A 27,955-nucleotide genomic window follows, 5' to 3' on the forward strand; every position below is an offset into this window, starting at 1 on the left:
TTCGCCTGTCGACTTCCCCTGCTCCTACCCCGCCCGCCTCACCGCATTTACCTGTGCCAGCCGCCGCTGTAGGATACGCAAATCTATTTAGGATCCTCACATGAACTGACCAGGTTCACTTCACTACCTTGTAACGCTTTCAAGTCCACCCAAAAACATTTAAACGCGAATTTTCCCAAACTACTGAATGCAATTACACCAACCCTGGCAAATGAACTTCCGCGAGTGAAGCTCATGTCAGGTTGGGTGTGATTCGATGCAGCCATTTTTCCAGTTTAGGAGAGCGAAGAATCCTAAAGCAATTGATATGGCAAATGCTTTTTTTTTGCCTCGCCCTTTTGTTTTTTTTGGGCCCATCCTGGTAATTGGCCCCCAACTTGATGGATCTGCAAGAAACCTGCCATGCCGAACACAAATTAGAAAAAAACATTTTTTGGGGAAGGTTTTGTGCAGATTTAATGGCATCAAAGTTATTAAAAAAACAAAAAACGCCTTTTCAATGGAAAGTCAGACCTAGCCATAACTATACAGGCGCCATTCCCTGGTTCTCTGCAAAACAAGGAAGTAAGTGTGTGTGTGTGTGTGTGTGTGTGTGTGCGTGTGCGCGTGCATGTGTGTGTTGTTTTTTTAATGGGGAGGAAGGTTGTGATAGTTGATAGTTAAACGTTTGCCTTTAAAGAACTGAAGGCAATTTCGCTTCCAACGTTGAAAGACAATTTTCTTGTTCTTGCTGTAATTTACATAAGAATATCCTGTCGTACTGTTTGCTACTCCCGCCCAATATAACTGCATTTTGTTAACCACTGTACTGTATTATATTAAGTATTGCAGCAGTAGCGGCCCGTGGAGGGCGTTCCGTGGGGCGGTGAGGCGGGGCGGGGAAGGGGCAGGGTGGGGTAATGGTAACACCGGAATATGGATGAACGGAGGTAAGTACACATTTAAATAAATAAAACGAATTTCGTTGCGCGCGCTGCATCGCATTTTGCAATGCAGCCCGCGCAAAGGAATTCGTTTTATTTATTTAAATGTGTACTTACCTCCGTTCATCCATATTCCGGTGTTTACATTCCCCCACCCTGCCCCTCCCCCGCCCCACCTCACCGCCCCACAGAACTCCCTCCACGGATCGCTACTGTATTGCAGGATATACTATTTTATTTTCCTCTTTTTGTGTGATTGCGCTCCTTTGTAAAGCACTCTGCCACCCAGGTTCTTTGCGAGAGAGCATTGGAGTTGAAGATATATATGTAAGAAAGTAGGATGAAATATAAGGGAAAACCACCTTCTTTCTCATCCAGAAAGGTGGCGAGATGTTAACCCTGTGTAGTATCCAGTTCTGTAATAGTCAAAAGGACAAAAATATGCTTCACCTAGAATAGAAGCCTTAGTAAACAAGCATTGGCAATGCAATAGGTCTCGCATTAGTGAAAGTTTGAGCTATCGGCGTTGCTAATAATAATGCAGCACAATAGCTCAAACTTTTAGTAATGCAAGAGCTATTGAATCAATCGTGGCACTCACGCTTTAGCTTCAAACATCTTAAGATAAAGCCCAGGTGCCGCAATTGCGTCAAAAGTGAAGAAATACAAAAAATGGCGGCTGCATGCTGTCTTTCCATGTATTTACTTTTGTTACAATGGCGGCACCTGTGCTTTAGCTTTCAACAGCTTAAGGTAAAGCGTGGGTGCTGTGATTGCTTAAAAAGTAGAGAAATAGAAAATAAATGCACATTTTTTGCACAGCTTTATGCCCATATCCTGAATACTGAACACACCAGAGGGGATGGGCCCCTTAAATCAGTATGGCTGGGCCACCATAAATTATTGCCCTAAAGAATGCTGAAACCGATTATCACTCAACACACATATTACTAATGAGCACTGTATTTAATATTAGTGATTAAACTTATTTTTGCATTGAATTTTGTCTTTTCCTATTTTGTAGTCATATACAAAAGATTCTTTCCTCCCAAAGTATGTCACAAAATTCATGCACACAACCACCCTGTTTCATCAAAACATATAATTACATGTATCATCAAAATATATTATCACGAAAACGTTGCAGCATAAAAATTAAACACCAGAAAACATATTACATGCAAAAAATGAAAAAAACATGAACATTACACAGATCATGAGACTGTACATCTACTTTTCCGTGACTTATTTAAACAAATTCAGAAATTACATTTTATCACTTTTGTGCATACAGTTCAGAACTCAAATAACCCATCACAGACAACTTAGAAACACTATCCTATTACTGATGTTCCTAAATAATGGACAAAGCAACCATGGGAGATCGAGAAGTCCTGGAGCTCAGAGCCTGAATCTTACAGTAAAGCTCGTCACTGTAATTACTCCCTCTCTGTGCACTATGACATTTTGTCACGGCTACAATAATATCTGCTGCTACATTTTTAAGAACGTAGCACACAAGTACACCTCACACATTCCACCAAAAACTTTATATCCAAGCTAGATGCCCCGGAGCTGCGTCCATCGCCAGTGTCTCTATCGGCTAAAAAAAACCAGTCAGTGATACTGAGACACACCGGGGTGATCCACGACACGATCTTTACTGCGGAGCTTGATAGGAAACTGCCGTCAGAGCAAAATTGTGTGTTCATGATAAGTAATAGACAGGTGCACTTAAAGCAGGTACATTTTAGTGATATAAGTGCACAGTGACTTTGTGCGTCACTGTCCAACTATACATGGTTGCAGCACAGACCAGACTGAATGCAAACTTCAGGGAAGTAACTTGCATTGGATGAAGAATGCAGAAACGCGTTTGTGCTGCTCTGTGAATGCACATATCTTACCTTACACTGGCACACGCGCTGATAGCTGTACTACTTACTGCAACACCTGCTGCAAGGAAGAGCCTGCTGCTGATGCCGCTCAGATGCCCTAGCTGGGAACAGTATCCAAAACAATAAATCTAAACGCAGGACAAGCCTGCATGTTCATGCTGTGCCAGTCCTTATTTGTCTCCGTGAGCACAACTCTGTCAGCCATCTTGGATACTGGACGTTCTTTTTACAGTCAAATCGGTCACTTAAAACTTCTACAACACATATGTTACCATTAAATCTTCACTGTCATTAACAGACCCGTATACCGCTGTAGCTGAATTAACATTAATATTCTAAGCATGCAGTTCATTTATGTAACTCTATTGTACGGTCAGATGCTTCCACATGTGTAGAGGGAAATAAAAAATGTGGCGCCAGCTAAGAATTTGTAGCTAATGTAAAAACGATCTTATGTTCCCAAAGCAAGAAGTATTGATCCATGGCTGTGTGCATCTTGAAAATAGACGGTATTTGTTGTTGTTACAGCAGCCGATGTAGCACAAAAAGATATAACGTAGCTTCAAATGTAATTACTGTCGCAGCGTTATGCATGCACTGTGCCTTTGCATATTGTTCATCGGGCACCCCTCAAGCAGCACCCCTTCAGCGTGCGGCATCTTAATTGAGATTCCACCTTAAATGGATTTTATCGGAGCGCACGCTGGTAAGCTCGTGATAATACAGGTTCCTATAAAGAACAAATCAGCACCCAACTCCGCTCGTTTTATCGCGCAGTCAAAACTGATGGCTGCAGAAGTCATAAAGATCCCATTTAATCTCGCGCCTATCTATCACCGTGAATGTCTTTATCCGCTTTGTGCAGTGGTAATATCGCCTCATTATGAAAGCAAAACAGATCTGGCATGAATAAAAGCAGAATGAAGTGCTCACTTGGATTTCTGACAGCATGATCAGTGGGGCAGTAATCTGTGAGAATCAAAAGGGCTAAATTATTCCATAACAGTAATTTGATGGAACAGCTCCGAGCATACCCATCTGCTCTTGTATCCTGTGACGTGCGCATGCACCGCTGCCATGTTTAGGTCAGGCAGAGATGCGCAAGACAAACAAAAAGTCCGAACAGTGCGGACCAAAACTGTAGTTTGTGGCCGCTGCTTCTGGACTACACGGAAGTCAGTTGGACATCAACAGCCACTGAAAACAATGGTAAGAAAAGTGATAACAACATTTAGTAAATGGCAAGCGGCAGGAGAAACTACCGGCTGCTTGCCAACATATAGAGATTACTTTAGGGCTCACTGAGACAGCGCATGCAGCGCATGCGCTGCCAAGGCGAGTCCTAAAAAAGAATTTGGTAGCCAATGAAATACGGTTAGATAGAGAAATCAATGTAGATAATACTAAACAATTACCATTTTTGTATTATTGGTGTCACTGATATAAAAGGTATGAAAAGATGGTATAACTTATTTCCTTTAATAGGACATACTATGTTTAGATCCAACGTGAGAGGTCAAATAGCAGCCATGGCAATGTGAAATGAAGAAAAAAGCGCAATTTACCTGGGTCTTGCTTGCATGCTTGAAGATCACACTCTGAGCAAGCCAAAGAACCTGTGGTCAAGAAAAGAAGGCGTACATTAAGGTTTTATTCATGTAAAATTGGCATTCACTGACTGGTTGTACTTCAGAAAAAAGTTCCCATTGCATTAATGTTACATACTTTCTGCCGAAAGCAGCACCGGCCGGTGAAGGTAAGTGTGATGGAGCAGGTCAGGCGGTGGGGACATCGATTGATGACAGAATAGGATTTATTTATTTAATTGTCCCTATTCTGTCGTCTGTCGACCCCCTGCTCCCACCCCGCTGCTGGCCCAATGCACAAAAGCCCAGTTCTGAAAGTTAGAAAGTGGTCTCTTACCAGACTACAGCTAAGTTTGTATAACATCTCGTACTTTCATGGTCTTCATCAAAAATCTCAGACATACACCTGATAATTTTTGCCATTCATAGATTTTCAGGAATGAAGCATGCATAAAACCTGCAGATGCTGAATTTACACATACAGGCAACTCTCCAATCAGGCATACGCAGTACTGCTGGAACCAGTGCTTAATTTGAGCCGGTGCTCGTCATCGGCACTTAATTGTCAACACCAGCACTTATGACAGCTGGCACATGGTGGCGCTGTTTGTGTAACTTAAAGATGAGCAAAACATTGGTTGTTTAGTAATTCAATATACATTAGAAACAATCAATGCCTGCCGTCCAGGCCATTCTTATAGCTTTGTGGGCCTCAAACAGTCTGTATTGTAACACTTGTAGAAGCGTGATGGCTGGTAGTTGCATAGGTACTGTCATTGGCTGCGCTGGCAGTGGCAATGGGTGGTGCAAGCTGCAGTGGCCTCTTAGCGAGGGCCCTGGCACTTCTTTTTTTTCAAATTGTGCACTGGCTGGAACAATTTTAGAGAGCGGGTGCTGCCGTCAAGGTTTCACCATTGAACTCATACGGACTGTGAAAAATCCAAGCGTCACACAAAGAACAAGTCTAGCAAATGAGCCTTGCCCATTTGACAATAGAGTCGTAAGGGAGTATTTGGAGCCCTGGTGCATTTTAGAGCACACATTCATAAACATATTACCAAAGCATGGATTGGTAGTGCACTGTCATTTACAGTCAGCACATTCTCCATTGAAAAGGCCACTTAATTTGCAAATGCATACAGTTTTACTAATATTACTATGTAGCACACATAGGATAATGTGTAAATATTGGGGTTCAAGCAAGTGTTTGTCATTTGCGCATCACAGATTAAAGTATCTTGATTTGTTTTGATCCTACTGAAATCTTTGTTTCAACACATTTCCGAATTATAAAAAAATTGCTTAATTTGTGCCTTCCTAACTGCTCAGATATTTTGAAATAATCCTACAGATCATTTGTAGGTATTTGAATTGTATTGTTTGTTTGAAAAAATGACAACCTGTACCCTTTTCTTTTATACCAGCAAGACTGTCACATAGTTCATTCTACAAAACCCTCTCACTTTGCACTCAGAGAGTGAAAGGAGACACAAATTTCATCTTTAAAAGAATAAGCAGCAATTTATCAGAAGACATAGCCTATTTGACCCAGTGCTTGATTAGTAAAATAACATAAGTAACAGGGCTCTTGTCAGGAGGCCACTGCGGCTTGCATCACACATTGCCCCTACCAGCACTGCCACTGATAGTTACAACAAAACTACTAACCATGGCATTTCTATAAGTAGGACAATTTGGACTATTCCAGGCCCCCAAAGCTATAAGAATGGCTTGGGTGGCAGGTAAGAGTCATTTTTATGTATATTGAATTCATAATTAACTGTTGTTATGGTCATTTCTAAATTAGCGAGACAGCGCCAACTTGTGGCAGACTGTCACATGCACTGGTGTTGACAATTAAGTGCCGGTACTGAGCAGCAGAAACCACCAGCTCAAATTAAGCAGTGATTTGACCTGCTTTTGAAGCACAGCAAATGTGAGAAGATAAAACCAAAATGTACAGGGATCTTTATTACTATTTCACCCTCAGCATTCTAGCATAGTTATTTTGGGGGTGCTGCAGCACTCCCGCACCCTACTTCCAGCGCCTATGGGCATATGATGCAACTAGTCTTTAGTACATTTTACTTTCCTATTTCCTATAGTGACACTAAGGAGGAAATATACTAAAATGTGGCGCAATCCCCCATAGCAACCAAAGTTGCTCTGCAGTGTTGCGCCAAAGGGAGAGTGCAAAACAACATCTATTAATGTATGGCGCTGTTTCTCTCCCCCAGTGCTGGGGCTCTTTAGTCTGCCTAGCAGTGACGGCCCGTATAGGGCGTGTTACCGGGGCGGTGACGTGGTGCAGAGGAGGGGCAGGGTGGGGGGTTGCAAAATGCGGCATACGGCCGATTGCAGGTAAGTTACGAAAAAAATTAATAAAACGATTTTCGTTGCGCGCGCAGCATTGCCAAATACGATGCAGCGCGCGCAACAAAATTCGTTCTCTTTATTTGTTTCGTAACTTAACTGCAATCGGCCGTATGCCGCATTTTGCAACCCTCCACCCTGGCCCTCCTCTGCACCACGTCACCGCCCCGGTAACACGCCCTATACGGGCCGTCGCTGCTGCCTAGCACTAGCACACATAAACGTGCACTATAGCGCAAGGGAGTGTGCATCTGTGAAGCAATAAATAAGACTTAATACTTTTGCTACTTTGTGTACTGTACAATGCATCACACAAACAACGTTTGAAAAGTTTATAGAAATTCAAACATTTCTCCTTCATTACGCCTGCTTTGAGGTGACATTAGGTTTTGGCACACCTTTTAGTAGGTAGGGATTTGCACCAAACCCATGGGCGGCTGCATGAGAATGTCCATGTACCACCCCGGGAAAGCTCTTTTGGTGCAAAGTAGCATAAACTTTGCATGACTTTGACAAGCTTTCCTGCACAAATCCTGATTTGCGTTACAAAGTAAAAAACCATGACAACACTATGCACGGCCTGTGTTACAAACATAACACAAACTTAAACAAAGCCATAGTAAATTTGGGCCTAAATATGTGGGTTTCTCTTCCCACTCCCAATCTGGAAAAATACTGTCCTTGATCAGAAGATATGGGCAGAGATGGCATGCAACTACATGCAAGGGGTAGGCATGTTAATGCACAAGCCTACACTTCTTTGTGGGTTCACCTACTTTTGCAGGTTCTCCCACACAGGAAAGTCCCAAGCCCACCCCGACTCCTGAGTATGTACAAAATTCACCATTCTCGTGGAATGTCTGCATGGTCACATGACATCTGTAAGAGTGAAATTCAACAAACTATGATTTTGTAAAAGGATTTGAAATTCCCAAGGCTAATGATTTTCTTTGTCCCCTTAAATTGAACTGAGGTGCTCAAAAACGTGGATGTTCGATGTGACAAATCGTAACATATTGAGACAGGGTATCAAAATAATAGACAGTGTAACAGTTATGAGAAGATTTTCAGTGGTTGCCTACAAAGTCACAAGCTTTCAAAATCTGAGGAATTGTAATATTGCAGTGTTATCCAAAGCCCACCAACTGCAAGCAACAAAGAACACAAACAGGCAGTAACTCGAAATAAATATAAAATAACAATGTTTTACTGATTAATCTCAATAGAGTTGTAACTCTTCGGATGCATACCCCCACATCCAGCAACTGTGGAGTTTTAAACTTTGAAAGTAAGAATAAATTACAATACCAAGAAACCCTGGAAATAGACTACAATGTATTCGTTAGCAATCATTCCCTGTGCAACCCAGTTCATAAAGTTCCAGGCAATAGCAAGCAAGCCCTCTTTATTTCCTGGTCAGCTAGCTAAGTGCTTTCTAAGTTCTGTTTTTAATATCAAATCATTAATCATATAGAGATTTGTTATTCTGGTGACTTAATTATCTGCATTTAAAAATACTTTGGCCCATCATGTATTTTATCGGAATTGTGTCAGCTTCTCCTGCTGCCAGTGGCGGCTGGTGCCATTTGAAAGCGGTGCGCCGTAAAATGTTTGTGATGAGTGGGTGGTGAGGAGCGAGTGTAGCGAGCAAGCCCGACCATCATAAGGGGGAGGGGGGGGCGATTTTTTTTTAGAAAGAGTGCGCTAATGGTGCATTTTCAAGCATTTTTGAGAAAGCAAGAAGGTTAATAAAGCAATTGTGAAAGTGCAATATGTCACGCATGGGTCATCATATACCTACTCTTTGCTATTGTAATCTGGGAATGAGTCTGTGACCAGAGGACATGGGCCGTTCTGGCAGGTCACTACAGTTTAGTTGCATCTCAGTCCAGGTAGATTAGACATAGACACAGGCCAAGTATTGCAAGCAGTAAAATACATTCCCGTTCTAGTGGGTTTGAGAGGGGACGTGGGAGCTGGATTACACTGCACTTCCATAGCTGGCAGTGCCCGTTGAGACAGAACATGGGCAGTTAATGACATTTCAGTTCTAGAGGACGTTTTAAATGGTTGTGATAGACAGAGTGACTGTGGGTGCAACATAATCTCCAATAAATCAACTAACACCATAAGGCAGTATTACAGAAACTCTAGGAAGTTGCAAAAAGAAAAAAACACACAGGTCAAATACATTTGCACACATTTTGATGCTGGTCCAAACAGAATATGAACAAAGTTGGCTCCGGTTTACAACACAGAAAAACACTACACAAGCAAAACCATCGAGGAAACCGATTCTGAAACACAATTACCACATCCGTGGCTAGTAATAAGTTGCATGAGTAACAGATGTTAGCAAATAAACCCTAACTCACAATTACTCTTTTTACCAAACATATTTTGTACTATTTTCAACTGCTCATTCAAGAAAAATAAAAAATTGCCTCAAACACAGTCTAATTCTTTTCCTTTTTAATAGTGGCAAAAATATTTCCTCTGTTCCTTATTATGTAAACACAGCAAACCTTGAGTTAAATCAGTTTGTGGCATGCTTGCCTGGGCTCGAGTATAGTTTGCAATATTCTGTGTGACAAAAAACCAAATATCAAACACACTGCACACATGCAAAAATAACAAAAGCTACGGTGCATGTGAAATGGTTGGCTATTTGTTTATGTCCCAGATCGAAGCTTTTCCAATACATTTCTATAAAAAATGGACACAGATGCAGGCAGCCACAAGTCTGCCACAACAAGCTAGGCCAGTGTTTACGACCATACTCGTGACACCAAAATCTGCCCACATACAAATTATTAAAACACCAGGCCTCTCCAACCGCACATACATGTCCGCCTGTAATGACCTCCCCACACCCCCAGAGAGTTCAAGTCCCATGATGCCCCACTGGTGACAGCTATGTTCTATAGGAATCCTAGATAACATAATATAGCATCATTTTAACACATTTCAACAGATGGAGTTAATATTTCCTAACTCACTGTTAGTCTGTTGACTTCATAAAGATGAAAGGCGGACTCACAACTTAAATGCTTCAACTTTAAAGGGACACGCTAAATGCTGAACTATATTACTCAGTGGAATAAAAATGAAAAATGCAGTTCAAGGACAGTGGAAAGCAACACAGTGAACAGCAGAAATTGGTTTATTATGTGCTTGAATAAGTTGATTTCTATGCTGAAGGACACAGCTCAGAACCACTTTCTATAACCTGGTGATGCACAATATAAAATATGGATAAAATGTGCACAGTGCTGTATACATTTTATCTGCCTTGGGAAGATGAAAGACTGGGACAGCTCTACCGATTTAGAGCTTGTTTTCTACACAGCTCACTGCAGCAAGAGACTTAACCCCGTGAGCTATAGATAGGATCATTAGATCAGGTACATTTAAGTCCTGCTTCCTTCTAAGGCTTTCTGTGCAGACAGGTGCTACCAGCCTCGCGCCCAAAACCCTCCAGGGCAGGACGCCATCTGCTCATAGGGAAAAGACGATTGTGCAGCAGGTTGGTACTTCAGAAAGGGTGGCAGGGCTGGATATAGTCAGCTAGGTCAGTTCCTCTTACTGTAAGGTGGTAGAGGCTGGACTTTGAAAGGCTGGCAGCGACTTGAAAAAGTAAGTCACAGGCTTGTGCAGTTGAAATGCCAGACGGCTCTGAGTGGAGTCAGTTTGATTAGTCAATAATGTGAATTCCTTCAAGTTGGGCTTGGTGTAGAGTCAGTCACATAACTGGCACGTTTTTCTGTAAACCCAGGAGGACAGTAGGTGTCTGTCGCATCTGAAAGAACAGCAGGGCTTTGAAAATGCAGAGCTCTCTCGTTTACCAGTTCCAAGCGTGAGTCGCTCACACAGTCAGGCATTCTGGGACCCAAACTTCTGGTTCTATAATTGATTAAACAGAACTAAAAATCCCAGGCAGTGATAAAAAAACAGAGCTTCTCACCCACAAAACTAGATATCTTGAAAGCTCTGAAAGAGTCATTCGCATGCAAGTTTCACTTATGATGAACCAGAAGGTCTGGGGTATTTGTCAGAAACTCGGAGCCAGAGGCCTCCAGTTGTCATCACTGCTCGTTTACTTTTTATTCACATGTCTAGTCATGCATGTACTTTGAAAAGCAAATGTACGTATTTCACAATGCAAAGAATGTAATAAAATAGGACTGGGAAAGCTATGTGGACGCCTGATGTGTAAATGATTTGAGAATTTGAGCAATAAGGACCAGGAGGAGAGTGACCAGACGGGGTGGAAGAAGGGCTGCTATTAACCTAGGGTGTGCGAACACGTAGAAGGTGAGCAGGTGAAATATTAGAGGCTTACCTTGATGTTGCCCCTCAGTGGCATGATTTCCAAGGGGGCGCTGTGTTAGTATTTTAGTAGTGAGGCCTGCAACGTTATTCTTTATTAAAGATCAAATGATGAGCCCGCTCCCATTAAGTGATGCATACACGACCAGAGACACGCTATTGCGGCTATTGCAATTGTAAATCATCTAAATCTTCAAATGTATTGTGTATTTTGTTTATCACTAAGAAATGCCAATAAACAGATTTACTAATTAACCTAGGGTGTGGGAATGAAGGACTCGTGTCAGTGAGGTAAGGCGACCTCTCTGGACTCTGGTAACATGAATAGGTAGGTAGGAAGGCAGTGCTAGGGTGAAGCGTGGGTGTGAGGTGCCAGGTTTAAGGTGCCAGGTCACTGTCCATTTCAGCTGTGCTCCATAAATCTCTAGTGGCTCCCCCACTAAATGCGCCTCAAGACCCACGCCCAGGGCGTGCCCTAGCACCCCAACACATCTTGCCCATCAGCAGTCTGGAACTTTAAACAATAGGGGTACCCCCGTCCGCTGGGTGCCAGGCCGCAGGCGGACGAGGACCACCATCCATGAGCATGTCCGAACCATGGCAGTCGGCTGTGCCATGATATGGGAGCTATAGGTGGAAGAGGGGAAAGAAAACAGAAGACGAGGGCTCTCACATAAAATATTTTTGGCAAACAAGCAAGATAGCTCAGAAGGTTAAGCATTTGCGACTGAGACATGCGCTAATGTTTGGGCCACGGGATCGAATGAAGGAAGAGCTAGTTTAGCCTTTCATTCTTCAAATGTTCAATGTCGATCAATAACACTGCCAAAAAAAAAACACTGGCGCAGTAAAATGTGCACCCCTCGAGTCCGACTTCACACCAGATTTACAACTGGTGCCTGTGCCGATTTCAAACAAGAAGACGCCATGTTACGAGTACGGACAGACCGGACAGTAGTCCTGTCATCTACCTCAGAAGGGAGCCAGCTTGGGGGCCGAGGAGAGGCCGTGCCATTGAACACACAGCAGCCGAGGGATAGCCCAGTGGGTACAGTTCCTGATGAAAGGCTTTGCTGTGTGATGTGCAGAACTTGGGCTCGAATAGACAGCGGTGACAACTGAAGCCCCAGCGGGCAGGCAGGCACGGCTTGCATCTCACCTAGCAGGGCGGTAGGGCTGGAGAAAATCAGCCACACCCTATGAGGGTGCCTCTTAGCGGGAGGGCTGAGACACAGTCACGTACTTCAAGACAGGTTACAGCAGGAGTGGAATCACGTGACGCAGGCCTTTACATCTGAAAGATGGGCTGGGCTGGGAAGAGGCCAGATACATGCAGGCATGCACCATTTAACAAATGCTGCTGTGGCGGTGTAACAGGCAGCCCCATTGCGGACATCTCTGCCCTTGTAAGACCAGTGGGAGCTAAGAATTTCTGCAGCATGTATCTGAGTGGTGCTTTTGAAAGGTGGATCGTGTTCCAGTTCCAAACTGCCAGTAGGCCTGTGGCAGAGTCAGTCACAACAGACACTCTTCTATAATCCCAACTAGTTACTGTGCTCTGCTGTCAGAAGGCCTGAAATTGATTTAAAGGCCCTACTTCACCCTGTGTGACTAAAAGTTAAAACACTCACCGTCTGACTCTGAACACTCGTGACTTTGCCTCCAGGCGTGCCGCGAGCACGGAACCAGTAACCTCCCTCAGGCCCTGCCCCGCCCCGTTCCTCCCGCGCCAATCTAGACACTGCTTCTTTGCTCTTTCTGTTAGAAAACAACAAGAGCGCAGCACAAAGATTGGCCAGGGCAGGCGCTGACAGCGCTCCATAGGAGCCTTGGGGGCTGTGGTAGCAATTCCCCGGGCTCCTACATTGTGGAGATAGGCAAGCGTTCAAGTGCGCATGGCAGGCTTGTCGGAGCAAGGCTCCCGTCCAACCTGACATGCCCACTTTACCAAAAGTACGCCTGGCAGATATTCAAGCAGGCTCCACCCCCGACCCCACCGCCTCAGTCACTTTGAACTTTTCCCAGACCATGCCACGCACTGAAGCTAAAATGAAATTGCCATTTAAAGAAAGTAATGCAGTAAATAGGATTTTTGGAGCCCACTTGACCGCCCTGGGGCAACAAAACAAACAGGGGGGCGATGCCCCCACGCCCCTATAAAGAAACTGCCGCTGCCTGCTGCATGTTCCAAGGGGTTTGGGTACTTCCAGTCGGGCATGGAGTTTGCAACAGAGGTGGGTCTGTGGGAGTGGTCTCTCCATACTCCACAGCACACATGCACATGCTACCAGAAGATGAAAGTGCAGCACGTGTCATGTTTGTCCATGGATGGTTCTTTCATGGTTCTTGAATGTTTTGTCCTTATGGCTCCTATTCAGCAGAGTCTGCTCCCCAGAGCAGATATGTTTGGAGAAGCAGTCTCTAGGAGAGGAAATGGCATTAGCGGAGGTGAAGGTTCGACCCTGGGCTCCCTTGGCGGTGACTGGATTTCTTCCACGATTGACTTTACCTCACCCTAGGAATACCACCCTTGTTTTGGAGCTGGGTACTGCGGATGGCATTGGCCGACTGTTGGGGTCATGGGATTCCAGCACTGAGTATGGGAGTGGGCCATACCGCCACTGGACTTGAAGTTCATACATTTTTTCCTGCTGCCTTTGTGAGTAAAATTCAAACTTTGGAAGCAGAACTTTCATTTATATTATGAGGGCTGGTTGTCGCTCGAGGAGAAATGTTTTGATTTATATGACAGGAGTTCTCAAATGAACTTAAAAGGCGGCATTACTGTGAGCAATATTGTTTTAAAAGATGATTTTAGTGTGTGTTGTTTGGTTTATTTAAAGACATAAACAACTTACAATAACACGTAACTGCACATTTGCTACTCAAATTAAATTTGTATTGAATATTCAAATAATTAAAATATATTATTTCAATATAGTGGTTTGAATGAAATGTTAAAAATTTCACTGCACTAGCATATTAATAATTACTATTTACTAAATATAATTAAATGTTATTTGCCTAATTAATGTAAAATATTTTTAAACAAAAGTTTGCATTTTTATGTTATGATTTAAAAGGGCTATTTAATATTTTTCAAAATAGTAAGTTATTTAATTTTTTAAATAATTTATCCTTTTAATACTAAAAAACAAAAACCATATAGATATTTAACATTAAAGTCAAAATCATTGAATTAATTGAATTGAATTTTCCATTGGTTTTATTTTAAGGCCTTACCTCCATTATGTTCTATGAGTCGCCATGTGTGGTGCTAGAGTTACTCCAAGGCAGGGCTGCAGTACATTTACTAAGGTATGGTAGGTTCTGTCTGGAATGAAATAATTACTTTAACCATGTCTTAAACATTTAGACATCCTTGACTAGGTAATCACTCAGTTCTTCGGTCTGGTCATTTTCTTTCCATTCCTTGGAGCCTAATCTCATTCTTGACCTATCGTTATTTCTCCAGAATCCAATCCCTAGTGCATCGATCAATTGAAACACTCATCAGGCCTTTGATTGTTACCTGAACTGGTAGGTTTCCTCAACCACCGGTCAATTGTTTCACATTATGTAACACACCAGACTCATGGTTCATTTCTCTCATAGGCTGTCCCGCCTTGTCCGGAAGAAGACCCGCTGTGACTTCACTTGAATCACGCACCCTCTGGGTCGAAGCGTTGACATGCCTACACAATCTTTTTCCTACTCTCTCCACTCCACGTAATTGCAGAACTGTGTATATGGATTGGAGATTCAGGTGTATAGGGATTGATGTCTATCGAATGAACATTTTATATATGTTTTGTACAGCACTGTATATATCTTATTCACCCAAAGTACTTTGTCACTTATAGATCACCTTATCACAGATTAGTTTATGTTGCGTGGTTTTTAATAAGGTTTTGTTTTCTGTGACAGCTTGACTACGTCACAACCAGAGCAAATTGTAAAAAGAAAAATTAATTAATTTGCTAATAAAATTCCTCTTGATTACATCAATCTAGGTGTGTTTCCCTTTTTTCTTTTCATGTATAAATGTTTAAGATACAGTTAAAGTAATTATTCCATTCCCGACAGAACCTACCTTACCTTAGATTTCAGATACACAGGTTCTGAAAGTCACTGGGTAACCCCATTATACTTGAGGAAGTACATTTGCAGCTGTTTTGTGGGGGGAACAACCTTTACAACGCAACTTTTACAACGCACTACCATTACAACGCATTTTTTACAACGCATAATCCATTACAACGCATGACATTACAACGCATGACACTACAACGCATTTTTAAAAACTACCTTTACAACGCATTCCATTACAACGCATACTACCATTACAACGCATACCATTACAACGCATAATATTACACTATACTATCCAACACTTACCCTACTGTTGCACCCCCTGGAGTTAGAATAGTAATTTTTACCCCTACACTATCCAACACTTACCCTACTGTTGCACCCCCTGGAGTTAGAATAGTAATTTTTACCCCTACACTATCCAACACTTACCCTACTGTTGCACCCCCTGGAGTTAGAATAGTAATTTTTACCCCTACACTATCCAACACTTACCCTACTGTTGCACCCCCTGGAGTTAGAATAGTAATTTTTACCCCTATACTATCCAACACTTACCCTACTGATGCACCCCCTGGAGTTAGAATAGTAATTTTTACCCCTATACTATCCAACACTTACCCTACTGATGCACCCCCTGGAGTTAGAATAGTAATTTTTACCCCTATACTATCCAACACTTACCCTACTGATGCACCCCCTGGAGTTAGAATAGTAATTTTTACCCCTATACTATCCAACACTTACCCTACTGATGCACCCCCTGGAGTTAGAATAGTAATTTTTACCCCTATACTATCCCACACTTACCCTACTGATGCACCCCCTGGAGTGAGAATAGTAATTTTTACCCCTATACTATCCAACACTTACCCTACTGATGCACCCCCTGGAGTTAGAATAGTAATTTTCACCCCTATACTATCCAACACTTACCCTACTGATGCACCCCCTGGAGTTAGAATAGTAATTTTTACCCCTACACTATCCAACACTTACCCTACTGTTGCACCCCCTGGAGTTAGAATAGTAATTTTTACCCCTACACTATCCAACACTTACCCTACTGTTGCACCCCCTGGAGTTAGAATAGTAATTTTTACCCCTATACTATCTAATACTTACCTTAAATGTAATTTAATATTATGCGTTGTAAAGGTATGCGTTGTAAAGGTAGTATGCGTTGTAATGGTAATGCGTTGTAAAGGTATTTTTTAAAAATGCGTTGTAGTGTCCTGCGTTGTAATGTCATGCGTTGTAATGGATTATGCGTTGTAAAAAATGCGTTGTAAGTGCATGCGTTGTAAAAGTGTGCGTTGTAACGTCATACATCCGTTTTGTGGTCTTCTGGGCCGTTGTAACTTAAGATGTGTAGTTTGTGAATAGCTATGGGCATGCTCTTTTTTGGGTGGCTGTTTGAATTCACATGTCCCTCCCTACCAGACTCCTTAAACCCCTTCTGACTTCCCCTTAAACCCTTCCTATTTGTAGTAGGTATTCACCATTTTCCAAACACTCCCTCTTGTCTATCTCACATTTACTACAAATGCATGTGTGGAAATCTCTGCCACATTGGCGGAGATCTCCCCATAGAACAGACAGTCAAGGAGGAGGCAGAGATCCCCACCCATACATTAGTGAGTAGCATTTAGTAGTACATCAGTAGTGCTACCATAGAAATGATTCATGTATTGCAAAATGCAGTTTGTGAATGGACCCCTTTGTTTTTCCATTCCAAAATGAAGAAAAACAATTTACCTTGAGCCCAGGTAGCCAAATATTTCTTAATACCACTTGTCATTTTATAGTCCATTCCTACTGTTAGTGTAGTCTTGCTCTGAGGCAGAGTGGAGCAGGTACCCCAGCCTGCACCACCCACAGCCCCTGCCAGCGCTGTCATTGGTGCAGGCAGGGGTGGCCTCTTGCTGGGCCCTGGCACTTTCCTTTTTTTACACATTAAGCACTAACGAAATTGCTTGTACTGGGAATCAGGTATGGCTGACAGTCCCAGCTTGTATCTGCTGGTCATTGAAGCTTGCCATGGAGTGTAGGGTACTGCCAATCTACAGGGACTAGCCTTTAACCATCACCTGTATCACTGCAGCTAGAGACACCAGATACACTGCCTGCCGAGAAGGGAATAGAAACATCAATGTCAAAGACAGGCCAGAAAATGAACATTTTGTAAAGCTCACCTTTTACTTTTCAGGAAAAGGCCTATAGAATCTTACGTGCATATGTATTTCATGGCCCTCTGAAATTATGACCTCAGATGTGATGAATTATCATTTTTGAAAGAAACATTATAACCACATAAATAGAAGTAAAACTTAACGGATCAATAATTTGACTTCAATTGATAATGATATGGTAAAAATGAAGAAAAACTAAAGTGTATTCCAGTATTCACAGTACCTCCTTTTAGCCAGGTCATTAACAGGAGAGACTGGATCAGCTTCATCTTCCCCCTTAAAAATAGAGCATAAGGTTATTTATTGTGACATTTGTTCAGACTGAAATTACTTTGATAATTAGTAAATGTTCACCCTGATTAATTTTAGTCAGCATTCACCCTGGACTGAATAAATCGCCAGACAAATCTAAAATAAGCATAAATCATGAAAAAATAGAAACACTGAGGCACTATGCTTATAGATGCAAAGCTTTTTCTTGACAGATGTATTATTTCCACATTTTTAGCTGAAGTATTGTGCTATTTTTCAATCAATAAAGTATCCAAGTGTGTATGTGTGTGCCAACCAGTATATTTTATATAGTGCTCTATGATTCGACTAAAAGTCATACAAAAAGAAATACAATACACATTGTGTAAACAGGGTAAAAGATTGTCACTATCCGTTACAATACCAAATAATAATAAACACATATGTAGAGAATACTTAAAACATGCTTAGGCTCCTAGGTTGTTTCCTCCATGACCCTTAGCGCTGCCCAAATGTATGAAGCCACTGCACAATGTATAGTTGGTGCATCTGTTCTGAGGAATAGAGTCATAGGCTCAAGTTTGCAAAAATTAAGATATAATGTGGTTTACCTCTTCTATTTTCCGTGTATCTAGGTGCAAAGCTTCTAGGTATGTTCCCACTTCATTTGCAAATAGTTTTGACAAGAGGGGCGCTACCACGAATCCCCGGCGAACGCCAGTACTGACTGGAAACTGGATGGTTCATGCACGTGCTCGAATGGCGTGATCTGAAGGCCCCAACCATGCATTCTCATCCTCATGTCTGCAGGGCCTCCAATAATAAATAGCTTCCTGTCCACTTGAGTTGAGTGCTGTTTTCAAATCAATACATGTCATATAAAGTGATACCTTCTTTAGTTAGATGTATGTGGGACAGATTACATTCCTCATTGATTGATTATGTCCTAGCACTTTCTGAGGTTTGCTTGGATGTTACTTAATACACTGATGTGGCCGACTAAGACTTGAATGCGGTCCAGTAAAACGTTGCTGTATATCTTCCCTACGTCATCCAAAAGTGAAATTGGGGGATAGTTTGCGGAGACTCTATGGTTTACCTTTTGAAAATGGAACAATTATGGCTGACCGTCAGGATCTTGGAATATTGTGTTTTTTTTATTACCACATTGACAACATTGCACAAGATAGATTCTCAGGCTTGTCAATCCACGAAGTAGAGGTCTATCGGGGCCATGTTTGGTCCTGGTGCTGTGCTGTGCTTTTGGCTGTCAATTGCAGTTAATACTTCTGCAGTGGTCATTTCTGGGGCTATTCACATCAAGGTGCCATTGCTTGGGGAGAGGCAATAGAAATTCCTTCTTCACTGGCTGCATAGAAATTGCCATAGCAGCTGTTCAGTTCCTTGGGACCAACTATATTTGTGCTTCCTTTTAAACCCCTGGTTACCCGTTGCCAGAACCTTTCAGTGTCTTTATCATGTGCCGCTCTTCTCAATGATGTCAGTGCTGCTTCCCTTTTCCTGGCGTTTAGCAGGCTTACATATTCGTACTTACATCTTTCAGGAGTTCCTTCCCTAAGGGCTAGTATATCTCCTTTTTAGAGATTTACTTAGCTCCCTTTTCTTGTTCAAGCAATCTTTGTTATACCAGTCTAGACTGTGGTACCTAATGGTGGTTGGACTTATTTCCACTGTGGTGGAAAGATATGAATACATTTCTTCAAGTAGGTGCCTGAATCTAGAGATGAGTGCACACTCACTCGCCTTTGTATTGATAGCTATTTCCATTTCACATTGTTGCAGCAACAGCAGTATGTGCAGAGACATGTTTTGATAATTTGTGGGCTTCTACACTTGGTTTTGAGGGGGTGTTAGTCGGAATCTGCAGGGATAAAAGTAATTTTATATTAAAGGACAGCTATGCCTCAATGCACCTGTTGGACTTTTTATTGGCATGCCCTTTTATTGTGACACAATGGACCAGTAAAGCTGAGGCTTCATAGGTGGCCTCCCATGCTTGACCAGGGGATATCAATGGGACAGGAAGGCTACTGCACTTTCATCATCAAAAATTCAAAGGAGGGAGTGAAGAGGAAAAGGATAGAATCGTCCTCCTCTTGATACTGTTATCCAACATAGGGATTCTACCATGTATTATGTGAATATATATGCACCCATGTGTGTGCTGCTATTTTTTTTTGAAGTGTTTAGTCATACGTGAAAAATTGTGCAAAAGGATCAGAGCTTCTTCTCTCAATTTGTGGGAAGGGCAATGTTTCAAAAAATTCTAAAATACCCCTCACACACTGAAACCTGATTCAGTGTCATGCTTCATCATTGGGGTCTTCCCGCCCATCTACGGGACGGGGTGTGCTACGACTTACATAGACGCATGAGCACTTTATTCAGTGATTGGTGAGTATGTGTAGTGCGTGGGATCGTGAAAAGAAAATGTGAGATGGTTAAAAATTCTCTGGCTAGTGGAACGAAAATACTTTATTGTGTTCCCTGGCTGAGAATAGTAAAAGTGGGGAGGTGTAGATGGTGTACTATAATGAGTCACCTCCTACAAGGTCGACATGTTTCAGAAACCATCCCCTTGGCTTTCTTCCTCAGGACCACAAAAAACGATCCCTGTTACACCTCAATGGGTGATAGAATAAATGTACATATGCCTGATAGTCACAAACAATGTCCTTTGTTCCCTGTTACGGGAGTAAAAAAATATACCACTTGTATATCTTAAGAACTTTAGAATTTAATCATTATCGCTCCATGAGCTCACACGAGCGGTGTAGGGCGCCTTCAAATAGACAATGCTGGAAGGAGCGCGATCACCAAAGGAAGTACCTTCTCGTGGCTCGTTGGAACCTGTACAGGTTCAGGTTCTGACGAGCCACGAGAAGGTCCAGCATTGTCTATTTGAAGGCGCCCTACACCGCTCGTGTGAGCTCATGAAGCGATAACAATTAAATTCTGCAAACATTCCTACAGTTGTTTTACAACAACATAAGGTGATGGGTCGAATGCATGTAAAGGTTTCAGCCACTATTAAGCACTAGGACCGCACTGGGTCCATTGTGTTTTTGGCAGTGGGGCAATCATTTACAGAGCGGTATAGGTTCTGCTCAGTGCTTAACTTGCAAAAAGCAAGTAACAAGGCCCACCATATTTTTCAGGACACCACTGCAGCTTGCACCATCCTCTGCCCCGCCAGCACTGCCAAATGTCAGAACCAACAGAACTACTAACCAGCACACTCCTACAAGTCTAACAATCTGGACTATTCCAGGCCACCCACATCTGTCAGAGTGGCACTGACATGCTGGTGTTATTCATTTTGAATGTATATTGGATTGGTAAACTCTCTGCTGAGGTGCTAACCTCAAGAACAGACAAACTGCAATCCCGTGGGTGGACTGTAATAAGTGCCAATGTTGAGAATTAAGCACTGGCTCTGCTCCAATGGGAATAGTTCAGCTCAACTGCCATGCCATTTGTTAGCAAAGGCGATGTTCCTTGTACCCAATACCTCTGTCATGAGCTTGGGGGAGTTAGGCACAGTGCTGTGGGGAAACTGTTCACAAAATTCTTTATAGAGTCATTGCCTACATGTCACAGTGAACAGGAGCTTTGTCCAAATCCCCAGTATTTGCCCCAATCCCTGCGATACCACACTTCATCATTCAAATAACAGCACTTAAGTGGGCTGATTAGTGCTTTTGGATCTGGACTTCTGAAAACAGCCACTGCATGACTGGAATTAGACACTTTTTACAGCATTAGTAGAGTTGCAGCACTTTGGTGCCTCCCACCTGCGCATGGTTGCCTCTCGCAGAGAATAGCAGAGCTTGGTATTAACAAGATGAGGTCTGGGGGCAGAATAAATATACTGAAAAAAAGAAAAACAGAAAAAATAATGGGAGCCAGAGTTACAAAAATAAAAGAGAGGGTCCTGGCAGGTGGCAAATGAATAGCCTCCGTCTAATGTATCGACTCACCCTCATAGCGTGATAAGTGTGATGAGGAACCCTAGACTCGGAGAAACTACGATTACACGTTAGTAATGAGCCCATGCAATTGATTTCATTGCACTTAAAAACTGCATATGCATTGTTTGTCAAATGCAATTTCGTACTAAGGCAATGGCTTTTCAGCACTGAGTATTTTAATAATGAATCCTAAAGGTAACATTTTACCATGAATGCTAACATTGGACAAAAATCAGACGTCCAATTAGAGTTTAAAAGACTATAACACACACACACACACACACACACACCCACACACACTCGCACGCACACACACTTTTTCAAATCAAAATGTTTAAGCAGACATATACAAATTATGGATACAAATATGAAGTTTTGTTCACGAATGCAATGAAGTCAAAACGATATTAATGTTGCATTGACAGACAACTTTAAATGTAATTGATTGTCCCCCACTACTCACCCTATGCTCATTTAGAAAAAGACACCCTTAAATAGGTTGTTCTTCCGTGCAAGACAAGCATGTGGTTATAGCATACATGTATGCCTGTAATTCTTCCAGAATAGTACTATGCCATTAATGAAAACATACACTTCCAAGACTAAAAGAGGAATGCTCGCATGCCAATAACAATGTTGCCAAATATATCCACGCCAACAGTTACATTTCCAAGTGGGAGAAAATCAAGTGTTCGTGTGGCCCCAAGAATGTGCCACTATCCCACAATGGAGTCCACGGAATCTTCAAGGGACAGAGTGGATTGTTACTTTTAAAAATGTGGGGGATTTTGATAAAGTTTAATAGCATCTTCTACAAGAGAAAATATGCTGTAGATCAAAGGTAGAAGAAACAGTGGGCACTTCCAACTAACAACTAACATACCTGGCAACATTAACACAGTTGTAAAAAAGTGATGACAGTCAATGTAATAGCTCGATAAGTATTAATCGATGTACCTGGAACATGAGCTGATGCCTTATGTCCCCTCAGCTGCCTCGGCTTGGGTTTTAGATAGCGGGAGACTTGGGGACATATTCTCATGATAACCATTGCAAACGTAACTTAACGCAACTCTCAACATCGCAGTCTATCACAGGAAAAATATGCTGTGTTAACTAAGTATTCACAACATGGCAGTACCATGCGATAGTCACCAGATAATGCGTGAAATGGCCACGTTAAAATCAACGCCACGCCGCAAAAATGCGAAACACGAACGCTAAAAAATCTGCGATGAGGCCAATCGCGATGCAAAAATCAGCAAAAAACAGCGACAAGCCTGCAATTCACACGCGTCAGGCTGGAAAATCACCATAAAAGCAGGAAAGAAACAGACAAACAAATGCCAAACAGCAGCGAAGCACAATGGATGTCGCCGGAGCAAGAACAGAGGAGAAGCAGAACCACAAGCCCCCCGGAGAACCTGCCTGGGACCTTGGGGTCAGGGAAGGCCAAGGAGCAGAAGTGTAGGAAGAAGCGGTTGAGTCCACAGGATAACAGGATCCTGATAACGGAGGTGGTAGAACACCATCAACAACTGTTCGCCACCTCCACTGTGTCATTGGCAACCAAAAATGGACTATGGCAGTCCATCGTGGACAAGGTGAATGCAGTCGGAGTGCTGAAGAGGACAATGGAAGAGGTCAAGAGGTACTGGAATGATGTCAAGTGCAAAACCAAGCTGAAACTCACCAACAACCGGAAGGCAGCAATGCAGACTGGAGGTGGGAGTCCTGCGCTACAGGAGAAGCTGGACGAGATGAAGGAAATGGTGTCCACAGTCATCAGTGGGGAAACGGTGGCAGAAGTTGGGGGCCCGGATACTGCTCAACATGACCGGACACAACAGCAACAGGGTGAGTAACAACCAGAGACTAGGGAGACGGGGGAGATGGGCACAATGGCACACATGCACAATTGAGCTGAGCACATCTGCGGACAAACCATGCCCCAGCCCCCAACTCCCACCAAGAGACCAATACACACAAGTATGCAACATCTCAGCACTGTATGAGCACAGAAGTCAAAGGCACACTGCATCAAAGGGATAAGGGGCAGAAAAATCAGAGCTGCAGGGGCGACTCTCCCAAAATGCAGCACACACACAGAACATGCAGAGCACATCAACATTGACAAGGATGTGGCACAAACCGCAACACGTCCACAACAGAACACAGAACACAACTGGTGCCGACTGGGTGTAGACCCTGGCCAATCACAATTGGCATTGCAGGGAATTGTGAGTTGCTAACGTACAAGTACAAACACACACACACGTCTGTTGTCGAAATGTCCACTGTCTCCCATCAAATAGGCAGCTCCTCCCAAACAGCCACGATGTACACAGTCATGCAGTCTGTATGTAAACATGTACAATGCGACAACATACATGTGAACACATTGTTAAACTGCATCACAGAGGGAGAACCAACACCTCCTGCAGAGCAGCCCAAACCACTCTTCTCTGATGACGAAGAGGACCACCACAGCTTCGACTCGGACACCCTCCAACTGCTCTTGGAGAGCCTCCGCAGCCCACTTCCAGGAGCTGGGGAGCCCAGCTGCTACGAGGAGACCCGACCCCCTGCACAGACCACACAGCATGCAGCACCCACCACCACGGCTGCCTCCCAGGGCCCCCACGAAGAACACTTGGCCTTCCAACGCCGTGTGTTGGGGTGCCTGGAGCAGCTGGCTGAAAAGGTGCGGGTGGGCTTCGACCGCATGGCAGACAAACTAGATGCCATACGTGGGTGTCAAAGTCCCATCAGGGACCACTCATGGTCCCTGACGGACACCCACAGTCCGCTCCATGCTCTCCAACGAACCATGGCTGACATCGCTGGAGCCCTGACTCAGAGAATAGAACAACTGTCCAGTCAGAGTGGCTCTAGCGATGTCACACGGGAGTTGGGAAACATGCGGAGGTTAATGGAGAGCATGGAGCGGGTGAATGCGGAAAGAGCGGCTGCCATGGCTGCACACCAGAGAATGGTAGCTCGGTTCCTCAATGACCTCAAGACCATTTTTATGGCATTGCTGCCACAAGGCCTGGCGCTGATGCATGCTGCTGCTACCACTACATCCACATCTCCGCCCCCTGAAGTGTCAGTGCCACACAGTGCGGCAGACATTCCACCTCCGGCCCCTGATGTGTCACTCACACATTGTGCTGGAGAAAGGGCACCACCACCCACATGTGAGGCATATGAAACAGCAGAGGATGAAGATGCGGATGACTCTGGCTTCGTGGTAAGAAGGACGCAGTAGCATTCACCTCCGCCATAGGGCCTGTTTCTGCTTGGCTCTGCCCTCTGCATCATCACCTTCCACTGTCCCCCGATACACTCTGCGACACTCACCTTGGACCTCGACATGGACTGCCATATACTGTTTGATTGCCAATGACACAGCAATCAGACTGTGGACTGAACACTTCCTCTTCCTTTGGACTTGTCATTCCCTGAAGGACTCTGGCTGGCCCTCCACGGGCCAACATCGTCATGTGGGGTTTGCACGGCCCTGTACTGCTCCAGATGCAACACTCCACTGAATTTGCATTAAACATTCATAATCACACAGGTGCGTTGTGTCTATGGTCTTTCAAGTGTGGGGGTATGGATGAATGTAGGGTCAGTGAATTCCTCTTACGTCCATTTGGCTAATGTCGTTGGACTTGGGTCACAGGGTGACACATTGATGAATTTTGCCCGGGTGGCGCCGATGCAACAACAGGGACACACGCATTTGTTACTTCCTTGTCCAGCCCTGTACGGAACCACGCAGAGAGCCCTGGGGTCATTGTTCAAACCCTCATGCTGGAATAGCATATGCCAGGCCAGCCCACTCCACTTACGCTTACGAGGGGGACCGGAAACGCAACATGTCCCAGTTCTGCCCTGTAGTAATCTGCTGATCACAGGTCTAGTTGTCAGCATGCCACAGCCACTCCCTCATGGCTGGCAGACACCCACACCACACCCATCTAGCACATGCGTCACAGGACATGTGACCCTGCCAATAAACGGGCTGGGTTCACATGCTCGACGCCATTTCCAGCCTCTCTCTGGTTGTATCCGTGTGGTTTACATGTAGACATGGGGTCCCAGGAGCCTGCAACATCACATTCCACCGGCCCCGGCATGACAGGATGGCATCCACACCACGTTATCCAATCTTAGAGGGTCCATGACTTGTGGGGCACAGACTTGGTGGCACCGGATACACTGCGGCCGGCACAGGCACACCGCCATGGGACGGTGATTTTCGGTGCACTTAGGTAGGGGGACCTGAAGTGCTGAGCGGGTGTGCAGCCTGCGATGATGCCGGGTGCACTGGTTTGTCCTCTGCCATGGCGAAATCAAGACCCAGAATCTGGTGGCCTGCAGAGCGGGGCTGCATGATGTGGAGGTTGCCATGTCCGCGGGCCCCGGGCATGTGGCTTGCAGTGGCAAGTGGTGGGCCCTCATTGCTACACGCCAAGGGCGGAAGGTGAGCAGTGAGGCCTGGGTGCACAGAGGCGGGCATGCGCCACTGGGTGGCGGGAGGGGCTGGGGTGCATCTGCCTGGGTGCGCAGGGGCGGGCATGCAACGCTGGGTGGCGGGAGGGGCTGGGGTGCATCTGCCTAGGTGCGCAGTGGCGAACAGGCGATGATGTCTTGTGCAATTGTATGTACTTTGCCATTCATGTATCTGGACTCTGTTTCAGATGAAGGATCTGTCTCAGATGTGTGACCTGGTGAACTGCGCTACATACCTGCACGTGCTTGGAGACACACCGGTGGCAGCAGGTGAGCAGTGTGGCCTAGGTGAGCATTGTCGGCACTCTCTCTTCCTGTCCATCTCTTCTGTTATCTGTGTCTCTCTCCCCTACTCTGTGCGTCTTTCTCTCGCTCCCCGTCTCTGTCTGTCTTTCTCTCGCTCCCACTCTCTATCCGTCTTTCTCTCGCTCCCCCTCTCTGTCCGTCTTTCTCTCTCTCTCTCTCTCTCTCCATCGCTCTATCTCTGTCCTTTGATGTGTGCAAGACACACCTTCTCATCATGATTTTTGTCTTGCAAGCTGCGACCTACGGATTGTCCCGAGGGGAGCCGCCATGTGTCTTCATTTCTGTTCTGTGTTTCTTTGAATACATTTTCATTTGTTACATCGAAGGTGAATGTGTGATGCTCATTTTTGTGACGACACATGCATGTCACCAAATGTGATTTTGCGACATCAGGCGGATTATTTGGTACATGATTCCGTGTAGTTGATGTGGCATGTCTTTGGCTGGGGGAGGGCGACCCGGGGAGGGGGGGTCCTGGGGGTGGTAGTGGTGGGTGTTGTGGCCCTGTTGCTGCATGATCAGTGGCTCCATGGCATATGTTGCCCTTCTGGTGTGGCTCTGGGCTGGGCTCCATTTTGTGGTGCAGGCTGTGGACCGACTTTGCACCAGGTCAGAGCAGGTGTTCATTTCCTGCAGCTAACACGCCTTATCGCCTGTTTTGTGATCTTATCGCCGATCTGGCTGGTCGTTGAGAATGTTGCGTAGTGGTGTTTTTGTGGCTTTTTGCATGGGAACGCCTACTCTGCATCTCATTAGCGATAGTTGCGGGGGTTATCTGTGGCGATGTTTTTTGCAGCTGCTATCGCAGGTAAACTGGTGCTATGGGCTGTTAGCACCAGGTTATGAATGGGGTGATACATTTATCGCGACTTTGACTGCGATAAAGTGTCGTTAACTCGGCGATAGCTTCTTGAGAATATGCCCCTTGGTGTACAAAGGATATATCACAGGGATTCTGGAGAGGGGATCGTGAACACACAATTCAACCATCTCTGGAGGGATGGGGTCAGGCCATGGTCCCAGCCGTCCTTGATGTGTCGGGCCTCCTACTAAAATGCACCTAAGCATGGCCCCTTACACAGCATCAGGCACACCTGGTATGGTTTGCATTACATTATATGTAATTTTTGAAGGATATTTCTGAGGCTTTTTAAACATTTGGAAAAGTGTTATAAGCAGAAAAAACCATACCTTACTCGTATTTAAGATTTTTTCCAGTCTCTCTCGCTCTTCTTCTCTGTCTTTGTAGGCTGAGTTCTTTTATGAGGGCATGGAAGTTCGTGGTGGCATGTAATATTATTTTCGCCTACAGCTGAGGGTATTTTATTCCGTATAATACATGATCACAACGTCACCTATCCCATAAACCATTTAAATTCCTTGTCTCTTTCTCATATCATGAAAGAGATAGTATGGTTGCAGACATGATTAATAAAAACAGGATCTGTAATGAAAAATTAAACACAAAGTTAGCAATTTGTTATAAAAACA

The 27,955-nt window shown here is 44.1% G+C and overlaps 1 protein-coding gene across 2 annotated transcripts in view; it reads right to left on the reverse strand.

The window, feature by feature from the left end:
- The window catches only part of LOC146865407 (interleukin-12 receptor subunit beta-2-like), a 598,479-nt gene that overhangs the window by 552,446 nt on the left and 18,078 nt on the right, over window positions 1–27,955 (reverse strand). Inside the window, exons 2-4 of one of the 2 annotated variants that reach the window (XM_085631968.1) lie at window positions 27,656–27,908; window positions 17,617–17,669; window positions 4,387–4,437 (exon numbers count right to left, since the gene is read on the reverse strand). In XM_085631968.1, the coding sequence (XP_085488094.1) occupies window positions 4,387–4,437; window positions 17,617–17,662 (97 nt within the window). In that variant the 5' untranslated portion in view covers window positions 17,663–17,669; window positions 27,656–27,908. The remainder of the gene's footprint in view (window positions 1–4,386; window positions 4,438–17,616; window positions 17,670–27,655; window positions 27,909–27,955) is intronic. The other variant, XM_085631957.1, reaches the window with a different exon arrangement.

This window comes from Triturus cristatus, chromosome 2_1 (assembly GCF_964204655.1).
Source record: "Triturus cristatus chromosome 2_1, aTriCri1.1, whole genome shotgun sequence".
NCBI lineage: Eukaryota > Metazoa > Chordata > Amphibia > Caudata > Salamandridae > Triturus > Triturus cristatus.